General features: G+C 41.7%; 1 protein-coding gene across 4 annotated transcripts in view; it reads left to right on the top strand.

The window, feature by feature from the left end:
- COL19A1 (collagen type XIX alpha 1 chain) overlaps positions 1–19,760 on the top strand; it is a 192,001-nt gene that overhangs the window by 39,764 nt on the left and 132,477 nt on the right. For all 4 annotated transcript variants that reach the window (XM_077926263.1, XM_077926265.1, XM_077926264.1 and 1 more), the window contains exons 5-8: positions 5,165–5,288; positions 5,938–6,213; positions 9,909–9,989; positions 17,619–17,744. In XM_077926263.1, the coding sequence (XP_077782389.1) occupies positions 5,165–5,288; positions 5,938–6,213; positions 9,909–9,989; positions 17,619–17,744 (607 nt within the window). The remainder of the gene's footprint in view (positions 1–5,164; positions 5,289–5,937; positions 6,214–9,908; positions 9,990–17,618; positions 17,745–19,760) is intronic.

The raw sequence follows: 19,760 nt of genomic DNA, 5'->3' as shown, positions 1-19,760 counted from the left end.
GGGACTTTTGGATTCGTTGCATGCTCTCTAGCTCCTGTGACACATCAGCACATATTAGTCTTACTGATGACTATTAATCATCATTGCAAGAGATGAAGCATCTGTATTTTGGGAGAGTACATAGCTGAGAGTACCAGATGTTGAGAGCAGATGACAGAGGACGTTCATCACCAACATGTCTTGCTTGTCAAGTTACCATCAGCTACTGCTGGAAACAGAATGCCATTCTGTGGCTGTCCTTTTGTTTGTATGACCCATTAATAGATGAAGGTCTGTATCTTATGAAAACCATATCAGAACTGATTCCCAGGCCAAGTTGTCCTGGAACATTATAATTAGGAGAGCCACACAATGCACTTCCATTCCAAGCATATTTACTTGGAAGTGTCTACAGAGCTACTGATCCCAACACCATTGGCAAATTACAGTTCCCATTATTCTTTGGGGAAGATGTGCTTTAAACATGCTTTAAATGAATGGATGTGTGTATGCAATTTAGCTGGCTGCCTCTCATCATCTGTCAATGGTAGCGGTGGTCCTGGACACCACTGGTTTCTTCCTGTTCAACTTTCATAAACAGAGGTTTTCCAAAATGGCAGCTGTTCTGTTTGTTTATGTGAATTAGACTAAGCTGGTAGTGTGCTTTGGTCATTATCCTGGCACTGAAATGGAAATTTTTCACTCCCTTTAGAAAATACGGAGTTGGCAGAAATGTATTTTCCTCCCAGTCTTATGTTCATGATCAAATCCAAGAGATGGCTCTCAGAATCAACAGACCTGAGAGTATAAATTGATTCATCACTCTTTCTTTGGGGGGGGGGCAGTCATAAAGGAGAGACAATTTCCCTCCCTGTTCATTGCTAATTACTTAATTGAAGGGCAGGTCAGTGTAAAATTCTGTTTATAACCTGAGAGTATTAAGCCAACATGTTGAATAGCTGTTGTATGCCAAAGTCCTAATCAGTGTAGGTAATTTTTTGGTCTCTAAAGAGGGAGTGTGTGCCAAGGCAAAAGTAAATTTTCAGCCAGTTAATTGGTGTCCAGTAAAGCAAAAGTCATTTATGATTGTCTCGGAGGATACGCTTTATATTTCATTTTCCTAGCCAGATGGTACACGCTACAGCAGTACCAGTGGGGGCATGGTTAATTGGAAAATTGGCATGCTTTAGGGTGATTAGCTCATTTGTATCAAAAATCTCGGCCATCAACCATCTCCATGCATCTCCACTGCCTTGATATATGAGTGTTTCCATACAGTATCTCATCCTTTGCCTTCTAGGACAGTACTGGAAAACATAACAACATCAGACAAGCTTGCTGGAACAGGTCAAGAGCCCATCTAGTCCAGCATCCTATTCTCACCGTGGCTGACCAGATGCTCATGGGAACTCATGAGTGCAACAATACTCTGCCTACTAGGTCTGGGAGAGGTCAGCTTTTCAACATTGCGGTGTATCGCCAGCCAAACATTGTCATATGGCGATATATTGCAATGTTGAAAAGCAGAGGAACAAGCTGCATTGGTCCGGAGGTGCTAGGGTGAAGCCGCCCCAGTTCCCTTGGTGGGAGTGGCAGCAGTTTCACCCTGGCGCCTGATGCAGCCTGTTCCTCCCACTGGGCACTGGCAGCGCAAGGAGTCCCTCCACTGCCAGCACCTGGAGCACAGAGGGAACAATGAGCCACATGAGCCATTCTTCCTGCTGGATGCTGGCAGGGGAGGGAGTCCCTCTGCTGCCAGCACCCAGCATGCGGAAGAAGAAAGGTGAAGGAGCCATCATTCTCTGGCTCCCAAACTGGTCCTGGGCGATGTATGGAAACATTGCCCAGACTTAATGCCCACCTGCAGCTCCCAGCAACTAGCACCCAGTGGCATAATATCTCACCCAGAGAAACTTCCATAACCATTTAGTACTCCATCTGTTAACCGTTCTCTGATAGCTTAGATGAAGATGTAAAGATCCAAGATCTTAATTGAAAATAATATTTTGATAGGTAAAAGCATGCAATGATGAAGCCCAAAATTACAATTTACTATGTGTATGGCTCACACAATTATTTTGCTGATCTTTAGTTAGAATGAAACAGTGAGAATTTTAAAAATAAAAAATGGCAGAGCAGAATCAGCAGTGGGGGAAGGCCCTGTTGTGTTTCTCTTGAACCAGGCACTGTCAAGAGACATGGGAGGCGTAGAGTGAGTGGGAGCCCTGCTTTAGACCATAGTGATATACCCCTTATAATCCCCCCCTCCACACACACACTTACAGAGCCATGAGGAGCACAGGAAGCTTGTAAGATATGGAACTGGCAACCACACTTCTTTTGTTTCACATTTTTTCCCTAAACGTTTCTTGCTTTTTATTGTTCTTCTGTGCATTACTGTGCTGGAGTTCCTTAATGAGATGTAATATTCAGCTTGAATTTATGTTCCACTCCATTAACTCTTTCCTCCCCCTGCTTGAATGTTGTCTGTACTAATCAAGATTTTTTGTGAAAGCTTGTTCAGCAATTCTTCGATAAATGTGCCCTCCTTACAGGCTAATAGAGGTTAAAACACTGCAGCAGAGAGAAAACAATATCTTGCAGAAGGTTGTTTATGTTATACGGCATTTATTGGACCATTAACACTTTGATCTGCTTTCTGCTGTATCAAACCTGCACAATTTGTGACCCGTGAAGCCATATGCCACCTGCCAGCTATGTGTGGCCACCCAGGAGAAGCTCTATAAACTTCCAGGTTCTGCTGCTTACCTAGCACATAGACAGATTCATGGGGGATAATGCTGTCAATGATTACTGCTAGCTACAATGGCTATGCTCTACTTCTGCTGTCAAATGTGGTATGCCTTTGAATGACAGATACTCAGAATCACAGGTGGAGAGGATGCTGTGGTACTCAGGTTCTGTTTCTGGGCTTTCCATGGGCATCTGCTCAGCCTCTGAGAACAGGTGGGCTGAGAACTGGACTAGGTGGGCTTCTGGCTTGATCTAGCAGGCTCTTGCTATGTTCTTAGAAAACAAAGAGTTCAGCCCAGCACCTGGCAGGTCACAGTACATGACTACCTACTACTAGCCACATTTGGCTTGGCAGTAGGGATGGAGGAGAAATTCGTTTCCATATGCATTTAAGGCCAAATCTATCAGTTTTGCATTTTCTGAAGCAATATGCAAGCAAAAAACACTGCTGTCCTTCAAAATTCACACTTATCTGAATTTTGCAGTGTAGGTTCACCAGCCAACCAGTGTTTATAAAAATACACAAGTTAGGGGAAACTGTGCAGGAAATGAAGAAATAATGGCAAAAATAACATGCACAGATGCATTGCTTTCAAAAATGTGTACATCCGTCAAAACTGCATGTTAAAATGTTTTCATTAGGAGGAATTTGCACTAAAATTCTGAAGGATTTTCATGAGAATTTTGTTTCAAGTCACAAATTGCTGCAAAATGTGGAGGATGAATTTAAGATGGGCGGGGGGGGGGGGACTGAGAAACTGAGAGAACTGAAATTACAGATTTCTCCATCCCTAGCAGTACTTCTGGTCTGCAGCTGCTTGGTTAATGTTTCCAGTTTCCACCTTGCTGTTCTTTTATTTGCATCCATGCATGGATCCTCATCAAAGTTGAATTAAGGCAGCAGCAGTAAAGAAGTCTGGATGTCTGCTTTCCTTCCAGCAACCATGATACGGTGTGTGTTTTTGGTTGGTTGGTGGAAATGGCATTATATCACTTTCATAATTCTAACGTACATGATGTCTGGTGATGACGTCTGAAAGGAAGCAACTTCTTGCAGCTACAGGACAAACAATATTAGTACCCTCAGTAACAGTCAAGGGTTTGGTTTTTGTGTGGTTTTTTAGATAGATGATAGATTAGATAGATAGATGATAGATAGATAGATAGATAGATAGATAGATAGATAGATAGATAGATAGATAGACAGACATCAGCAGTAGAAGTCAGGCCAAGCAGTTTATATGGGATGGAGTAGTCTTCACTCTTCATAGTTTTGAAGAGGGGAGTGGTTTTTAATGTTCCCAAAACTTGAAAGTAATTATTATTTTTCTGTCATCAACTTGTTTTATAAATAATTTGTTAGAAAACATGCTTGTCTTGAATTTTAAAAAGCTACATTTATTTTTTTTAGGTTGCATTCAAAGATCATTTGGGGTGAAATTCATCCCTGGGCAGAAGGCCAGCGAACGGCCTGCGTATCAAATAGCGCTTAAGCTGTGCGTAGCTCTTGTGCTACTGCACTAGGCCGAATGCTAAATGTCTGATCATAAATGTGCTGCGCGTATGGGCAGCTTGCCAAAATATTTGCCCGGTGAAAGATAAGAGCCCCACTCTGCAGGGTGTGGTGAAGGAGCAACAGACAGGAACTGCTGCCAGCAGACATGACTGAGTATGTGAGCTTCCTGCTTTTGGCCTTCAGCGAACATTTCACAAGCCCTTCTCTAAACTGGGAAAGGAAAGAAGCAGCTTCATGCATCGTTCTGGCACTTCTGGAATAGCCCCCTCTTTATGCAGATTGCCTTGGGTACATTCAGAGCCTTCGGGTAATTAGCGGATGACACAGAATGGATCTCTGCTTACACAGGAGTTATTTAGTGCCATGAGGTTATAGCCCTAGTCAAGTGTGTTTGTTCATGTACGCATTGTGTGATCCAGGTTGCATCTGCTGGCCTTTTCATAGTTGCACTGAACCTTCACTTGTGTACCCAAATACATTTAGGCTTCCTCTGTGTGTCATCTGGCTCACTCCATTCTTTAGGGGAGGCATGGCCAAACTGGGCCCTCCAGCTGTTTGGGGACTACAACTCCCACCTTCCTTATCTAACAGGACCAATGGTCAAGGAGGTTGGGAACTGTAGTCCCAAACAGCTGGAGGGCCCAGTTTGGCCATGCCTGCTTTAGGGTGATGAATCCCATACAGGAGCCAACATGCATTCAGGTATAGGCTTGGTGCAAATGCAACTCTTAAGGCAGTACAGTCTCTTGAAGACCATACAGTTGCATGAGTATCCACGAGGACATCATTGGGAGAGGTGTGTTTTAACTTACATTTGTTTTCATCTTTTCACCCAATTGTCATTTCTCTCTCTCTCTCTCTCTCTCTCTCTCTCTCTCTCTCTCTCTCTCTCTCTCCCCTCGTCTCTTCATGTAGGAAAGTGTTTCCAAATGGGATTCCAGAGGAGTATTTCTTAACAGCCACATTCCGTGTTAGGCGAAACAGCAAAAGAGAACGGTGGTATTTGTTGCAAATTTTGGATCAGCACAACATGCCACAGGTTAGAACAAATGGTCTTTTGCCTTCCCAAGTGTCAGGTGATATATACAGCTTTGTAGGAAAGCAGATATTTTCCTCTCTGGGATCAGAGTATACTCAAGATGTTTTTGCTGTTATGGCTATATATAGAATCAGTAACTGTTCTGTAATACAGCACTGGCATGGTAAGTGTGTAAGCTGCCACCCAGGATTGCTGTGAAACTGAAATTCTTTTTTGAGTTGTGATGGAATAGAGACGTAACAAACAAAAAGCAAATTAAACAATAAAGGGTTTAGAACTGATGCTTGATGATGAAGCTGCATGGGAGACTTTTTTAATGTCCAAGGGTGGGATCCAAAGAGTCTCTTGCACAAGTAGAAGGCACATCCAGCTGTGTATGGGGAGTAGTGATTTTTACCTGTATCTGCCAGCAGTCGCTCCTACACTATATCCAGTGCCATTCTGGAGAATCCTTGGTCCTCAGGAATGGCTGTATGTGTGTGTGTGCGTGCAGTGGGAATGAGGAAGCCCCAGTGGCCAAACAGAATTCCACTTGTGATTCTCTGCATCCTACCAACATATAATAAGGTGTGAACTTTTAGTCCGTTCTTTGCTATTTTGCATTTTCATTGTTTCAGACCGCTTCTAATTTGGCTGTGCTTTTTTTCAGGTTTACATCACCATTGACGGTACCAAAAAAATTGTAGAGTACATTGCACAGTCCACCCAGGGGGGCTCATTGCACTACACCTTTAGAAGTCGGGAAATACACCCTGTTTTTGATCGGCAATGGCACAAGCTTGGCATCAGCGTGCAATCAAGGATCATTTCTCTCTATGTGGACTGCAGCTTAATTGAGCAAAGGGAGATTGATGAGAATACTACTACAGACTTTCAAGGGAAGATTCTTATTGCTACCCATTCTTTAGATGGCAAACCCGTAGATGTAAGTTGGGTTGACTGTTAAAGTATATTTCAGTCATATAAAAATGGGTGATCAAAACGTATTTATCCCTACAAAAGAAAAGCTTTGCAAGTTATTAAGGTTATGTACTGAGACCCTTTGAAATAAGAAACCTGATTCTTAAGAGATCAAACAGTAGTAGCGGATGAGGTTGTGGGATGGAGATAGTTACCTGCTCCTTATTGGGAGGCGTGAAGTGGTGGCAAAGTCAGTGCAGTGCAAACATGACAGTGCAGGCAGTCTAGTGCTCCTGTTGGTGCATTTGCACCATGCTGTCCTCCTTGCCAATTTACTCCTTCCTCTCTCCATTCTAGTACGCAGCAGTGACTCACCTGCTGAAAGGTCAGGTAAAGATCGCCGCCACACCATGCCACCTGCTACTGTCAAACAGGTGCCACAATTTAACATATCAGGTTCAATATAGGCACATTATCATTTTTCTAGAGTGATTTTCCTCTTGCCAGTGCAGAATTGGCAGTGGGATGGACTGCACTGCATGTAACTCAAAGCGTTCCAGAAAACTGGTTAGGAACAACTTGTGGGCTTCCCACAGGCATTTTTTTGACTGTTCTGAGAAAGGGGATGCTGGTCTGATCAAGCAGGGTTCTTTTTATGGTCTTAGTCTATTGTTGTACAGTGGTATCTCGGGATGCGAATGGGATCTGTTCTGGAGCTCTGTTAGCATCCTGAAGCAAATGTTACAAGCGATGGTGCGTCTGTGTGTGCGCGGATCGCGTTTTGCTGCTTCCGTGCATGCGCGTGACGTCATTTTGCATGAGCGGTGAAACCTGGAAGTAACGCGCTCTGTTACGTCCGGGTTGCAACTTGAACGCGCTCAACCGGAAGCACATTCAACCCGAGATATGACTGTATACACATTACTGGCTTAAGACGCAGCTAAGTCATTCTTTTTCTAACTTTGGATTGAAGCTGGTTTGGGGAGAAATGCACCAAGACACATTATTTCCGGGGGGGGGGGGATATGACAGAAAAAAAACAGGTTAGCTATGGGCTGTGTACACTGCTTTTCCAAAGCAGCCGTGGGAGTGCACTGGATGTGGAGTAAATGGGTGTGTGTACATGGCCTAATAGAAAGGACACAAAAGGAAAAAAGGAGTGTAGAGCTGAAAAGAAAGCATTTAATGAGCTGCTTCACATGTCACACTAAGCCGTAGTTCATTTTGAACTGTGCCTCCCACTCCTCGTGTGGCTTCCCTCCACCCCCACGAATGCTGTGCCTGCCACAAACAAACCATGGTTTAGGCTGCCATTGTATGTTTATTTCAAATACACCAAGGGCTCATGTACTTCCTCTTGCCCCATGCCTAGAAAGCGTGGGTCTGGGCGATTTCCCACTTCTCCTGGGCTTTCTAGGCATGGGTCCAAGCCATTTTGCCTTCGGCTTGCTGCTTTCCCCCAGACAACTCACTATTTAGCACTAAATCAGAGCAAACGTCAATCTGGAGCAAACCCAACTGACATTTGCTCTGATTCAGTGCTAAAGATCAGGTTTTCCCGGAGGAAAGCAGCAGGGCAAATGGAAGTGTTGGTGAGGCCTGAGAGTGGTGATCCGGAAATAAACTTAAGAGTAAACATTGGTTTGTTTCTGGCTTATTGCCCGTGGTTTATTTGAAACAAAACAAACCACAATCTGGGTTTGTATGACATGACAAACTATACTATGTCTTGTTTGTGCCACAGGTGCAGGAGAGAAATACATGGGGATGGTAGGACATTCACATAATCCATGGCTTTAAAGTGACTTATTGTTACATGTGAACCAGCTCTGTAGGATGTAGAAAGCATTTAAATTACACATTTTCAATTTTACATTGCCTCAGCTGAGGAATATGCAAAAGTGACTAATATCAGCTGTGAGTCACCTCCAAGTAAGATTTCATTTTTTTAAAATCTGTAGTAAGAGAGTACTACTACCTATTTTCACATTCCCTTTATTCCCTCAGTCCTATTCTTTTCTTCGTGCATGACCACCAACTCCTTTCCATCTGTTTTTAGACTGTATAAATGTCTCACAATTCTCATGCATAGACTTTGCTCTGCAGCATGCACACTCTTGCGTAATGTGCAACTTTTGCGAAAAAAGACACTAGTCAACTATTTTTTCTAAGAGGATCAAAGCAGTTCAAATATATTCCAGTATTTTTATAGCGAACTCAGTGTACAGAATTCTCTGCTCCTTGCTGTGCAGATGATTCAGTACATGGGGGAAACAAATATTTGTTCATACTGTTACACATCATCCCAGTTTTCATAAGCGGTGTGAGATTCTAGGGGTTGCAGGCCTGCTTCCCAGGGTCTGTGTTGCCTTTTGGGACAATGAGACACAGTAGAGTCTGTGGTGTCTTTAGGACGTATGGTTTATTTTACACATATATACAACCTGTATCTAGATGGAGAGAGTGCAGAACATTCACATTCCAAGAGGGTCCTCTTCCTGCCATTGCTGCAGCCCCAAACATCATATATGGCCCACTCTGAAGCATAAATCAGACTGCCTGCCTTGTGCCCCCCTTGCAAAAGGGACACCTTTTCCCCCGTTTACTTATGTCCTCCTCCACCCTGTAATTCTGGAAACTTTCCCCTCCCAACTCTGGGAATGTCATTTGCTAATTACTCCGAGCTCAGGGCGGGGTCTCCCCACTGTGTGTCCTGCAGAGAGCCTTTTGCCTTTGTTGATGACTTTCTTGATGGGTTAATGTCTTTGTTTCATAATGGCCCATCCCCAAGCAATTCCCTGGTCAGGAAAACAAGTCCAGCCTGTATTCTTACGCTGCTAAATCCATTGTTTAAACTCCAACATTTACTTTGAGCAGTTGAGGGGGCAAGAATATATATGAAGGTTTCATTTCATAACTTTATTGTGCTGCAGTGGGACATGTCTTGTCCTCTCAGTTCTGCCAAACGTCAGCCATGCCAAGAATCCAGCATCATTTCTGTGGCTATGAGAAGCTGATTTAGCTGACCCTGGTTCACAATGACCAAGTGTTCCTGCACTGCCTTCTAGCAGAGATCCATACTTCCACCCTAGAAAGGAACAGGGAAGTAGCAGTATCATCTCTTCCCTGAGGATTGCCAGGCCAGTTGCATGCATTAGTGTTGGAACAGACAGGCACCTGGGACAAAGCCATGTCCTAAATAATTTCACTATACTGTTACTAGTATTAAGAGTAGATGAGTTTGTAAATAAAGGTAGCACTCCTCCTAGAAAAAAATCAAAGAAGCATGTTTTGGAGAGATATACCTGCCAGTTTTGAAACATATCCTTAAAAAAATATCAAGTAAGTTGGCCAAAGGACTGTAGGAAACTGCAATATTCATTGTGGTAGATAAATGCAATTGCTTTTAAAAAAAATTATACAGTATAAATAAGAGCTGTGTTTGGCTCAATATACTTGTGTTTTGTATTATCAGATTAGATTATGTGGGCTGCTCCCGTGTTCACAAATAATATATGCAAGTACAGTATTTTAAAATGAAACACTGTAATGTGCTTTCTGAGTTTACAACCCAAAATAGAATTTGGCGTACGTAATCCCATTCATTTCTATGAGTTCAAGTGGTTTAATTTTGTGCTGGATTGTGGTCACAGAGGTTTCGGATGTGTCAAGATTGATTACCTTATAAAGCTGATAAACACCTCTGTGTTTACTAAACAGATTGAAGTTGGCCGCATGATAATATACTGCAATCCCAGTCTTGCTGCTCAGGAGTCTTGCTGTGAATTATCTGAGAATATGGTAAGTTAAGAAAATAAAAAAATGCAAGTTATCCCCCCACCCCAGAAACACACAGATCGGTACAATCCTTCTTTCTCCATTTAGAAATGCAAATAAATTTCATGGTATCATAAGATTAGTCCATTCTTCAAAATGGAAGTGTGACCTAGATTCGTTTTTCATGCTGAAAAATATGGGATGGGAAAGGATCAACACTTGAGAAACAAGAATTCAAACAGAAAAGGAATATTGAAAACAATGGCAATGGCTGCCTTCTCCGACTGAGGAGAAGGAGCTCCGCTGCGAAAGGGTCGTCCGCTACGGCAAAGCGGAGACCCAATTAGGCAAACCACAGGTAGCAGAAGCCTGTGGTCCCGGGACCCGGCGGGCGCCAAAAGCAGCCCCCAAAACGTTGAAGGAACCCCGTAAGGGGCTCCGGATCGCGGAGGGGGTAGCGGCGCTGTGGGTCGTTCCGCAAACAGCGGAGTGAAGCCGCATTGCTGTTCCCGGTCAGCGCTGTCCTTTCTTCCTGCAACTTTTCGGAACTTTGGAAACTACAACCCGTGAGTAAATTTGGACGATGAAAACTTTCTGAAACTTTTATCAACTTTTTGAAACTTTTGAGAACTTTTCTGAAACTTTCAAAACTTTTTTAAAAAAGTTGAAATTTGGCTGAAAACGGAGTGAGGATAAGCAGGAAGCCTGCCTCCCACTATACTGAACTTTAAGCAAAGAGCAGGAGGAGTGGAGACAAAAAGTTATGCTTTAACCAATTGCCGGCACCCTTAAAAGCAGATTTCTGAGTGAAAGACTTTGAGCTATTGATTCTTCTTGGGATAGTTGGGGTGCACTGATATTCTTCTTCTGTGGTACCAGTGGATTACAAAATAAGTAAGAACCCCTGGTGCTGGAGCTGCCTGGCTGAGCACCAGTCTGCAACTTTGGTTACATTGAACTCAATTTTGAAACATTCTGAGCTGGAATTGGACACATTGAAACTGATGCAGTCAAGGCACTGTAGAAACATTGTTTTGCTTTAAGTTTACTCTGCTAAAAATAATACACTGTGGAGGCTGTGGACATGGACTTAAATTTACAAGTTTAACTTGGATTTGATCTTTTCCCTGAAGACGTATTAAGCTCCCTCTAGAGGATTTTGGACTTACAGCAGTGACTTTGTTTTACTTTCCCTTTCCTGGCCTTTGTTTGACTACTGCACCTGGGATTTCACTCTCTCATGGGAACAACTTGGATTGACCTTGGATTACAGACAACTCTGGAATGAGTGGCGCAAGGAGAAGAGGAAGAACTAAACAAACAACTTTAACTTTATCTGCAGCCTCACAGCGTAGATCATCTGTGCCGGCCTTGCCTTCCGCTTTGCCTCCAGACATAGAGGCGGCCTCCCTATTACAAACAGGGGAGGGTGAGACAGAGGAGCTGCACTTGGAAGATATGGCTTCAGGGACAAGTAGCTCTGTCTTGGATAAAATCTTGGAGAAGTTAGAGGTTTTGGACAAGAAGGCTGACCTACATACAGCTAAAATTGATCAGAACACAGAAAGTTTGAACAAGTTGACTGGGCAAGTGGCACAGAATGCCCAGGCTATTGGAGAATTAAAGGAGGCTGTAGGTGAAAACCGTAAACTGGCTGAAGATACTGGTCAAAGAGTGGAAAAACTTGAGAAAGAAGTAAGACCACTTAGCAAACAAGTTGGAGAACACCAGATTCATTTTTTGATGTCAGAACTGCGAAGTAAGGAGACCAACTTGAGGATACGGTCGATTCCAGAGGTGGAAGAAGATAATTTTACTGAATTCCTAACTAAGGAAATTGCCAAGTTTTGGAATCTAGAGGAAAAAGACTTCAAAATAGTATCTGCTTTTAGGCTTGGCAGAGTCAAAAGGATAGAGAGGCCCAGAGACTGCTTGATAACACTGAGATCAAAGGAGGAAAGGGACAAGATTTTGGGCCTGCACTACGAAAGGTCACTAGACATTTTGGGCAAGAGAATTGAAATTTACAAGGACATCCCTAGACAGTTGCTGGATCTCAGATCTAACTACACAGAACTGGCAAGATTGTTAAGAAGCAACGCAATCTTCTTCAGGTGGGAGTTTCCACAAGGATTATCCTTTACCTATAGAGGGAGAAAGATCAAAATTAAAACAGCGGAAGACAGAGACAAATTTCTGGGAGCACACGGAGAAGACCTCCATAAAGGACTTGGATTGCCAGCGCCGGAACCCCCAGGGGAACCCGCCCCCTCGGATCCTCAAGGACCAGAGAACAAGGTACCACCCCAGAAAGAATAACCGGACTTGCCCAGGATGTCTCTGCAGCTTTTGAGTTGGAACATAAATGGCTGTAACAGCCCCGAAAAAAGGTCTAAAATCTTTCATATATTAAAAAAGGAACAATTGGACATTATATGTTTACAAGAAACACATGTGATTAGGCTCCATAGAAAGGTGTTAATAAATAAAAGGCTTGGTCAAGAATTTATATCATCGGACATAGTCAAGAAGAGAGGTGTAGTGATCTATGCAAAAGAGAGCCTTTCACCAAAATTTCTCTTTAAAGATGAAAGTGGAAGAATCCTCGCAATAGAAGTACAATATCAAGGAGAAAAAATTTTGATATTAGGAATTTATGCTCCAAATGAAGGCAAATCAGACTTTTATAAGAAATTGCACGAGACTATGCTGGACTATCTGGATTATAACAACGTCATCATGATGGGGGACATGAATGGGGTCGTATCAACGAACATGGATAAGTCATTGAATCAAAACATCACTAAAGAAGGAAGATTACCTAAGACTTTTTTTGAAATGACCGACAATATGGACTGGGTTGACATTTGGAGAGTCAGAAACCCCTTGGGAAGAGAGGGAACATTCTTTTCTGAAGCCCAACTGACCTGGACACGAATCGACCAAATATGGATAACTAGAAGTCTGGCACCTAAGGTGAGGAAGGTGGAAATCTGCCCCAAAACATGCTCCGACCATAACGCCTTGAGAATGGATATGACACTGACTCCAACCGGCTCCTTTAGATGGAAGATGAATGATGGCCTGTTTAGAGATCAAAGAATTGTAAAGAAGGCCCAAAAAACCTTAAAGGACTATTTTGAGATTAATTTGAATACTACGGTGGAAAAAAGAACTATCTGGGACGCAAGCAAAGCTGTGATGAGAGGGTTCCTGATTCAACAGAATTCCTTAAAGAAAAGACTGCAAAATGAAAAGAAAGATAAAATTTTGGAAAGCATCAAAGAGTTGGAGAAGAAGTTAAGATCTAACCCGAAGTCCCAACCGATCCTGAGAGAAATCAAACTTCATCAGACACAATATTCTAAATTGATAAATCAGGAAATAGAATGGAAGATTAAAACAATGAAACAAAAAACTTTTGAATCGGCTAATAAATGTGGGAAACTGCTAGCCTGGCAGTTGAAAAGAAGACAAAGATTAAATACAGTAACGAACTTAGAGGTTGAAGGAAGGAACATCCAGAATCCGGGAGAGATTAGAAAGTGTTTCCAGAGATATTTTAAAAAGCTATATACTCAAGGGCCACAAGATGAAACAGAGATTACACAATTTTTGAAGAGAAATGGACTAGCAAAGCTGTCAGAAGAAAACAGAACAATTTTGAATGGCAAAATAACACGACAAGAGATCGAGCAGGCCATCCAGAGTTTGAAACAGGGCAAATCACCAGGACCAGATGGACTGACCTCTAACTACTACAAGATATTGAAGGACTACTTGATACAGCCACTGTTGGAGGTCAGTAACGAAATAATGGAGGGGAAGAAGGCGCCTGAATCGTGGAAAGAAGCATTTATCACATTGATTCCAAAGTCGGAAACTGAGAAGACACAACTTAAGAACTACCGTCCCATCTCCCTTTTAAATGTGGATTACAAAATATTTGCAGATGTTCTGGCACGAAGATTTAAGAAAGTTCTAAGTGAGATAATCCATAAAGACCAGGCAGGCTTTCTCCCGGGCAGACACATGTTTGCTAATACAAGGAACATTATAGACATATTGGAACTTTTACAAACAAACATAAACACTAAAGCAGTCCTAATTTTCATAGACGCGGAGAAGGCCTTTGACAACATATCCTGGAGATTTATGAAGGGGAACCTAAAAGAAATGGGAGTGGGACGGGGGTTTGAGAATGGGATTGATGCAATATATTCAGAACAAAAGGCCAAACTGATAGTTAACAATGTGGTTACTGAAGAGTTCAAAATTGAAAAAGGCACACGACAGGGCTGCCCGATTTCCCCATTACTGTTCATTTCGGTTCTGGAAGTGCTACTGAATATGATTAGGGGGGACCGGTTGGTGGAGGGGATCCAGGTCGGAGCGAAACAATATAAACTTAAAGCTTTTGCAGATGACCTAGTTCTGACATTACAGGAGCCGGAATCTAGTACGAAAAATGTATTACAACTGATACAAAACTTTGGTCGAGTGGCCGGATTTAAGCTAAATAAACAAAAAACTAAGGTGTTGGGGAAGAACTTGACAGATACTGAGTTGGAACGGTTTCAGAAAGAGACAGATTTAAATGTGGTTAAAAAAGTCAAATACCTAGGGGTAAATATAACAGCAAAAAATCTGAGTCTATTCAAAGACAATTATGAAAAATGCTGGTCAGAAATTAAGAGAGACTTGGATAGTTGGTCAAGATTAAGACTTTCTTTGTTAGGCCGAATAGCTGCCATCAAGATGAATGTATTACCAAAAATGTTATTTTTGTTTCAGACATTACAGATTGTAGATAAGACAGAGTGCTTCCGGAGGTGGCAGAAAGACATATCTAAATTCGTCTGGCAGGGCAAAAAGCCCAGAATTAAATTTAAAATATTAACAGATGCAAAAGAAAGAGGGGGATTTGCCCTGCCAGACTTAAAGTTGTACTATGAAGCTGCAGCTTTCTGCTGGCTAAAAGATTGGCTACTTCTTGAAGATACGGATGTCCTGGATCTGGAAGGTTTTAACAATGCATTTGGATGGCATGCGTATTTATGGTATGACAAAGCTAAGATAAATAAGGCCTTTAAGAACCATATTGTTAGAAAATCAGTTTTTAATGTCTGGATAAAATACAAAGACTTACTGGAGAACAAAACTCCGAGGTGGCTGTCACCCCTGGAGGCCAAGGCTCGAAAAAGAGCCAATATGGAGGCCAACTGGCCAAAATATTGGGAAATACTAGAAAAGGATGGAGACAACTGGAAATTGCAGAGTTTAGAAAAGATGAGAGACAAAGTGCGAGACTGGTTACACTATGCTCAGATTAAAGAATTGTTTAAAAATGACAAAAAGTTAGGATTCCAAGTGGAAAAGTCAAAGTTAGAAACTGAACTGTTAGAACCTAAGACTAAAGTACTTTCAAAAATGTATAACTTGCTGCTGAAATGGAACACACAAGACGAAATGGTAAAATCAACAATGATAAAATGGGCTCAAGACATTGGGCATAATATTATGTTTGAAGATTGGGAAAGGTTGTGGACCTCTGGGTTGAACTTCACTGCATGTAATGCATTGAAGGAAAATGTGATGAAAATGATGTATAGATGGTACATGACTCCTGTTAAATTAGCCAAAATATACCATTCGTCTGATAGTAAATGTTGGAAATGTAAGGAAAATGAAGGAACATTTTTCCACCTCTGGTGGACATGCCCTAGAGTGAAGGCCTTCTGGGAGACAATATATAATGAATTAAAAAAGGTGTTTAAATACACCTTTACCAAAAAACCAGAGGCCTTTCTCTTGGGTATTGTAGGCCAGGGTGTGTTAAAAAAGGACAGAACATTCTTTATGTATGCAACAACAGCAGCAAGAATATTGATCGCCAAGAATTGGAAAACGCAGAAGCTACCCACTGTGGAAGAATGGCAGATGCAGCTGATAGACTACATGCAGTTAGCCGAAATGACCGGCAGAATTCGAGACCAGGGAGAAGAAAGGATGGAAGAAGATTGGAAGAAATTTAAGACTTATTTACAAAAATATTGTAATTTGGTTGAGTGCTGAATCGGATGCCAGAGCCGAAAATAACTGTCTATCACTAAATTAGATCTAAGGATGAATTATATGCTAACTAAATCAAGATTATGAGTAAAATAATAATTTGTTTGAAACTAATTTAATAATGATGCAAGTGTATGTGGGAGGTGTGGGGGAGTCTTATGTAACAATTGAAAGATGCTAAATGGACAATGTTGATTTGTGTTTATATAATATATGTTTTATGTGAAAAACTTTAATAAATATATATTTAAAAAAAAAGGAATATTGAAAACAAGAGAGATTTCTTTGGGCAACCGTTGTCGATGCATGCCTATATCATGGTTTCTGTTTGGGTCTCATTAAACTTGATCAGTACAATTGCTGATGTAGGTGGAGACGCCCATGATATCTTTTAGGTAGAGTATTTGATAAACATAAACATCTGAATACTATCTGCAAAGAATTCTTAGTGATGAGCCTTGGGTCTTATTCAGGCTTGCCCTTGCCCCGCTACTTTCCCCTGGAGGAAAGCCGATCTTTACTTCTAAGTCAGAGCAAAGGTCAATTGAGTTTTCTCTGGATTGATGTTTGCTCCAATTTAGCACCAAAGAGTGGGTTTTCTGGGGGAAAGGGGCAGGGCAAGGGCAAAACTGCTTGGATCCATGCCTAGAAAGCAGTGGGAAACCACTGTGGGACCTGTGCTTTTTAGGAACATGACAAGCCAAAGTCTGGATGCGCTCTCATTCCCTTTCTCATTCTAGCTAGGTGTTATTTTCTGTTTTTTCTATTATTATTTTTATTTTCCCCAGTTAGAAGTATTGTGCTGTTCATATGGCTAAGAACCTAGTGGATTAGTCTGACCCACAAGCTAGCCACTATACATAAAAAGCGCAAAATATTTTGCTAGTTCATTTATAACATACTTTAGCTATGTATTTGACATTTTTGCGATTGTATTTGCCACATCAAGGATATTTTTTAGAAAAAGCTTAAATTGAATTTTGCATGTAAATCAAGCCCTATCTCACAAATGGAATGATAATGTGGGTAATTTCAGTCATATACATACCTACTCAGAATTAATAAGCCCCACTGAGTTCAGTAAGCCTAACTCCCAGATAAGTGTGTATATGTTTGCAGTGTTTGCAATCCTATTCCCATTTACCTGGGATTAAGCCCTATTGATCTTAATGGGACTTGCTCCTGAATAGGTAGGTATAGAATTACACTGTAATTTTCATATCCAAACATGCTAAAGCAATACAGTAGATGAGAAGATTTCCACTTGCAGCGCCAAACTCCCTCCCTAGGAAGTAAGCATCATTGAACACCACGTGACTTGCTTTAGATTTAACTTCCATAGAATTGCTCTGTGGTTCACTAATATTGGTTTTCTAAAATTAAAATAAAATAGATCATTCACGGCCTGATTTTGAATTCAGGTTGCTGTTTTCATAATGCTTGCATCAACGTGGAGTTAATTTAATCCTTCCTTCCCCTACAGAGTGTAATCTCTACAGATGCAAAAGGCACTATAGAAAAAATGTTTTGATCACTGTAGATGTAGACTTAAATCGGAATAATATATATTTATTATTTCAGTGCCCTTTGGAAGAAAGCTTGAAAACTACTGCAGCATCACCATCAACTGTTCATGTTGGTGAAATACATGCACTTCCAATAATGGAAAAAAAACCTGAAGAAAAATGCTTTTGTTCTTCAAATAAGGTACAGGACTTAGTTGCTTATACATAACATTTTTTGCTTTTTGTGACCTGTAACATTTGTGCTGCTGGCTAATAACTTTGGCTTTTTGCTTGCCCCTTTTGTCCCTTGTTATATTAGCTAGTATTTAACATTTGTGGAAGTTACGTTATTTTTAATATAGACTTCACAGATTAATGGAACCATGCCAATGGTGCAACAATGGCCAGCTATTATATACTCGTATATAATATATAGGGCCATAAAGTTGTTCTGCAACGGTTGAGGCAGTAATGTGTTAAAGATGACATAGAACCAATGCACATCCATAGCCTCTGTGAAACAAATTTTACCATAAAAACCCCCTCAAGAGGGTTATTCTGTCAGTGTAAACACACACCTAGCACGAATGACACTGACTGTTCAGAATTACAGGAGATTAGAGGAATCTACAAGGGAAGCAAATACTATAATAAAGGGTTATTTCAGCTACTTCAAGTTGATTGGATAAATGTCACTCCAAGGTATACTGCAGAGATGAAATTTCCAAATGGTATGAATGATTGTTTCCTGGAATAGCTAGTTTGAGAGGCTGCACAGTGTGAGGCAGTCCTTGGCTCTTTCCTAAGTGGCGCATAGAAACTGGACTAGGATGTCAATATAGCTGGACCACTATGGAAGAACAGCTCTGATGGGAGTTCAGTTAACAGGTATAGATAGAGACATAAGAGTCTGAGAAAGCGCCAGCCGCAGCAATCTTTAATAGGTGAATGAGACAAATACTGGGACACTCAAAACCATGATTCAGGATCTTAGAAGCAGAAATCTTAGTAGGGGTCTGGGCCATAGTTGTCAACCTTCCCTTTTTTTTTGCGGGAAATTCCCTTATTCCAGCGCTGCTTCCCGCTGCTATCCCGGATTGTTAGATATCCCGTAGACTGTCCCTGGGATAGGTGAGGCTGCTGATCCCTTATTTTCAAATCTGAAAGTTGACAGCTATGGTCTGGGCACCTCGAGACAGCAAGAGGAATCACTTGTGAATCAGTAGCAGGTACATTACAGAGAGACTGCATATCACCTCACAATGAGGTTATCAGCCAGACCCGTGAACTAGCCTGTTTGGAATGGGTGACAGCTTTTCATAAAGCATTGCTGATTTAAATAATGTAATTTGCATGCCATTTTCATGAACACAGCAAATGTCAAGCTGCAGCAGACATTATGCAGTTAGAATACAATGCCTTTTTAAAAAACAGCAACTTATTCTTACAGTATTTTTGTGCTGGAATGGGTGGGTGGGTGGGAAATGAAATGTTTCAGGCTTCAACGATGGCTCGCAGACCACAAAGAAGTGGTACATATGTGTGTTCATGCAAGACATAAACAGCAATACAAAACAAAAATCCCAACAGAATGTTAGGAAATATTAGAAAATGTGTGAAAGATAATATAATAGTAATAATGTCCCAGGTATCAGTGACCATACACTCAAATATGTCATCCTCTTCAGCATACTGAGGTCTTTCCGGAAAGGAGACAGAAAAGGAATTAATATACTGTGTTTGGGAAACTTGTGAAATTTCACCTTGGAGAAACTCCCCGGGTGCAATTGCATCGAGGAGTGATACTAGTTCCCCCTTTATTAGGGAATAATTGCTTTTGTGACATCAGTAGCCATTGCAGCATGGCTGGGGAGCCTTTGGCCCTCCAGATGCTGTTGAACTCCAGTTCCCATCAGTGCTGGCTTGCATGGCAGTTGTCATGGACTGTCTGGACACAGAGGAATGGTAGGAGGCACCAGCTGGGGAACCCCCAAGGGTAGAAGGCTCAGAGCCCAGGGACTCGTGGTGAGACAACAATGAGTGGTAGGAGGAGGTGTTGGAAGCTGAAGTGTAACAGGGTTTAGTGAGAAGACAAGAGTCTGTGGCTGTGAGAAGTCCACAATCAGAAGCAAAAGAGAAGGAAGGCCAAGAGGCAGAGATGAGTTAGGCTGGTGAAGAAGCCAGGAGCTCCCCCCTCCTGCTGCAACAAGTTCCCCTC

Source organism: Podarcis muralis, chromosome 3, assembly GCF_964188315.1.
Source record: "Podarcis muralis chromosome 3, rPodMur119.hap1.1, whole genome shotgun sequence".
Taxonomy (NCBI): Eukaryota; Metazoa; Chordata; class Lepidosauria; order Squamata; family Lacertidae; genus Podarcis; species Podarcis muralis.
This window is presented reverse-complemented; position numbering and strand designations above follow the sequence as displayed.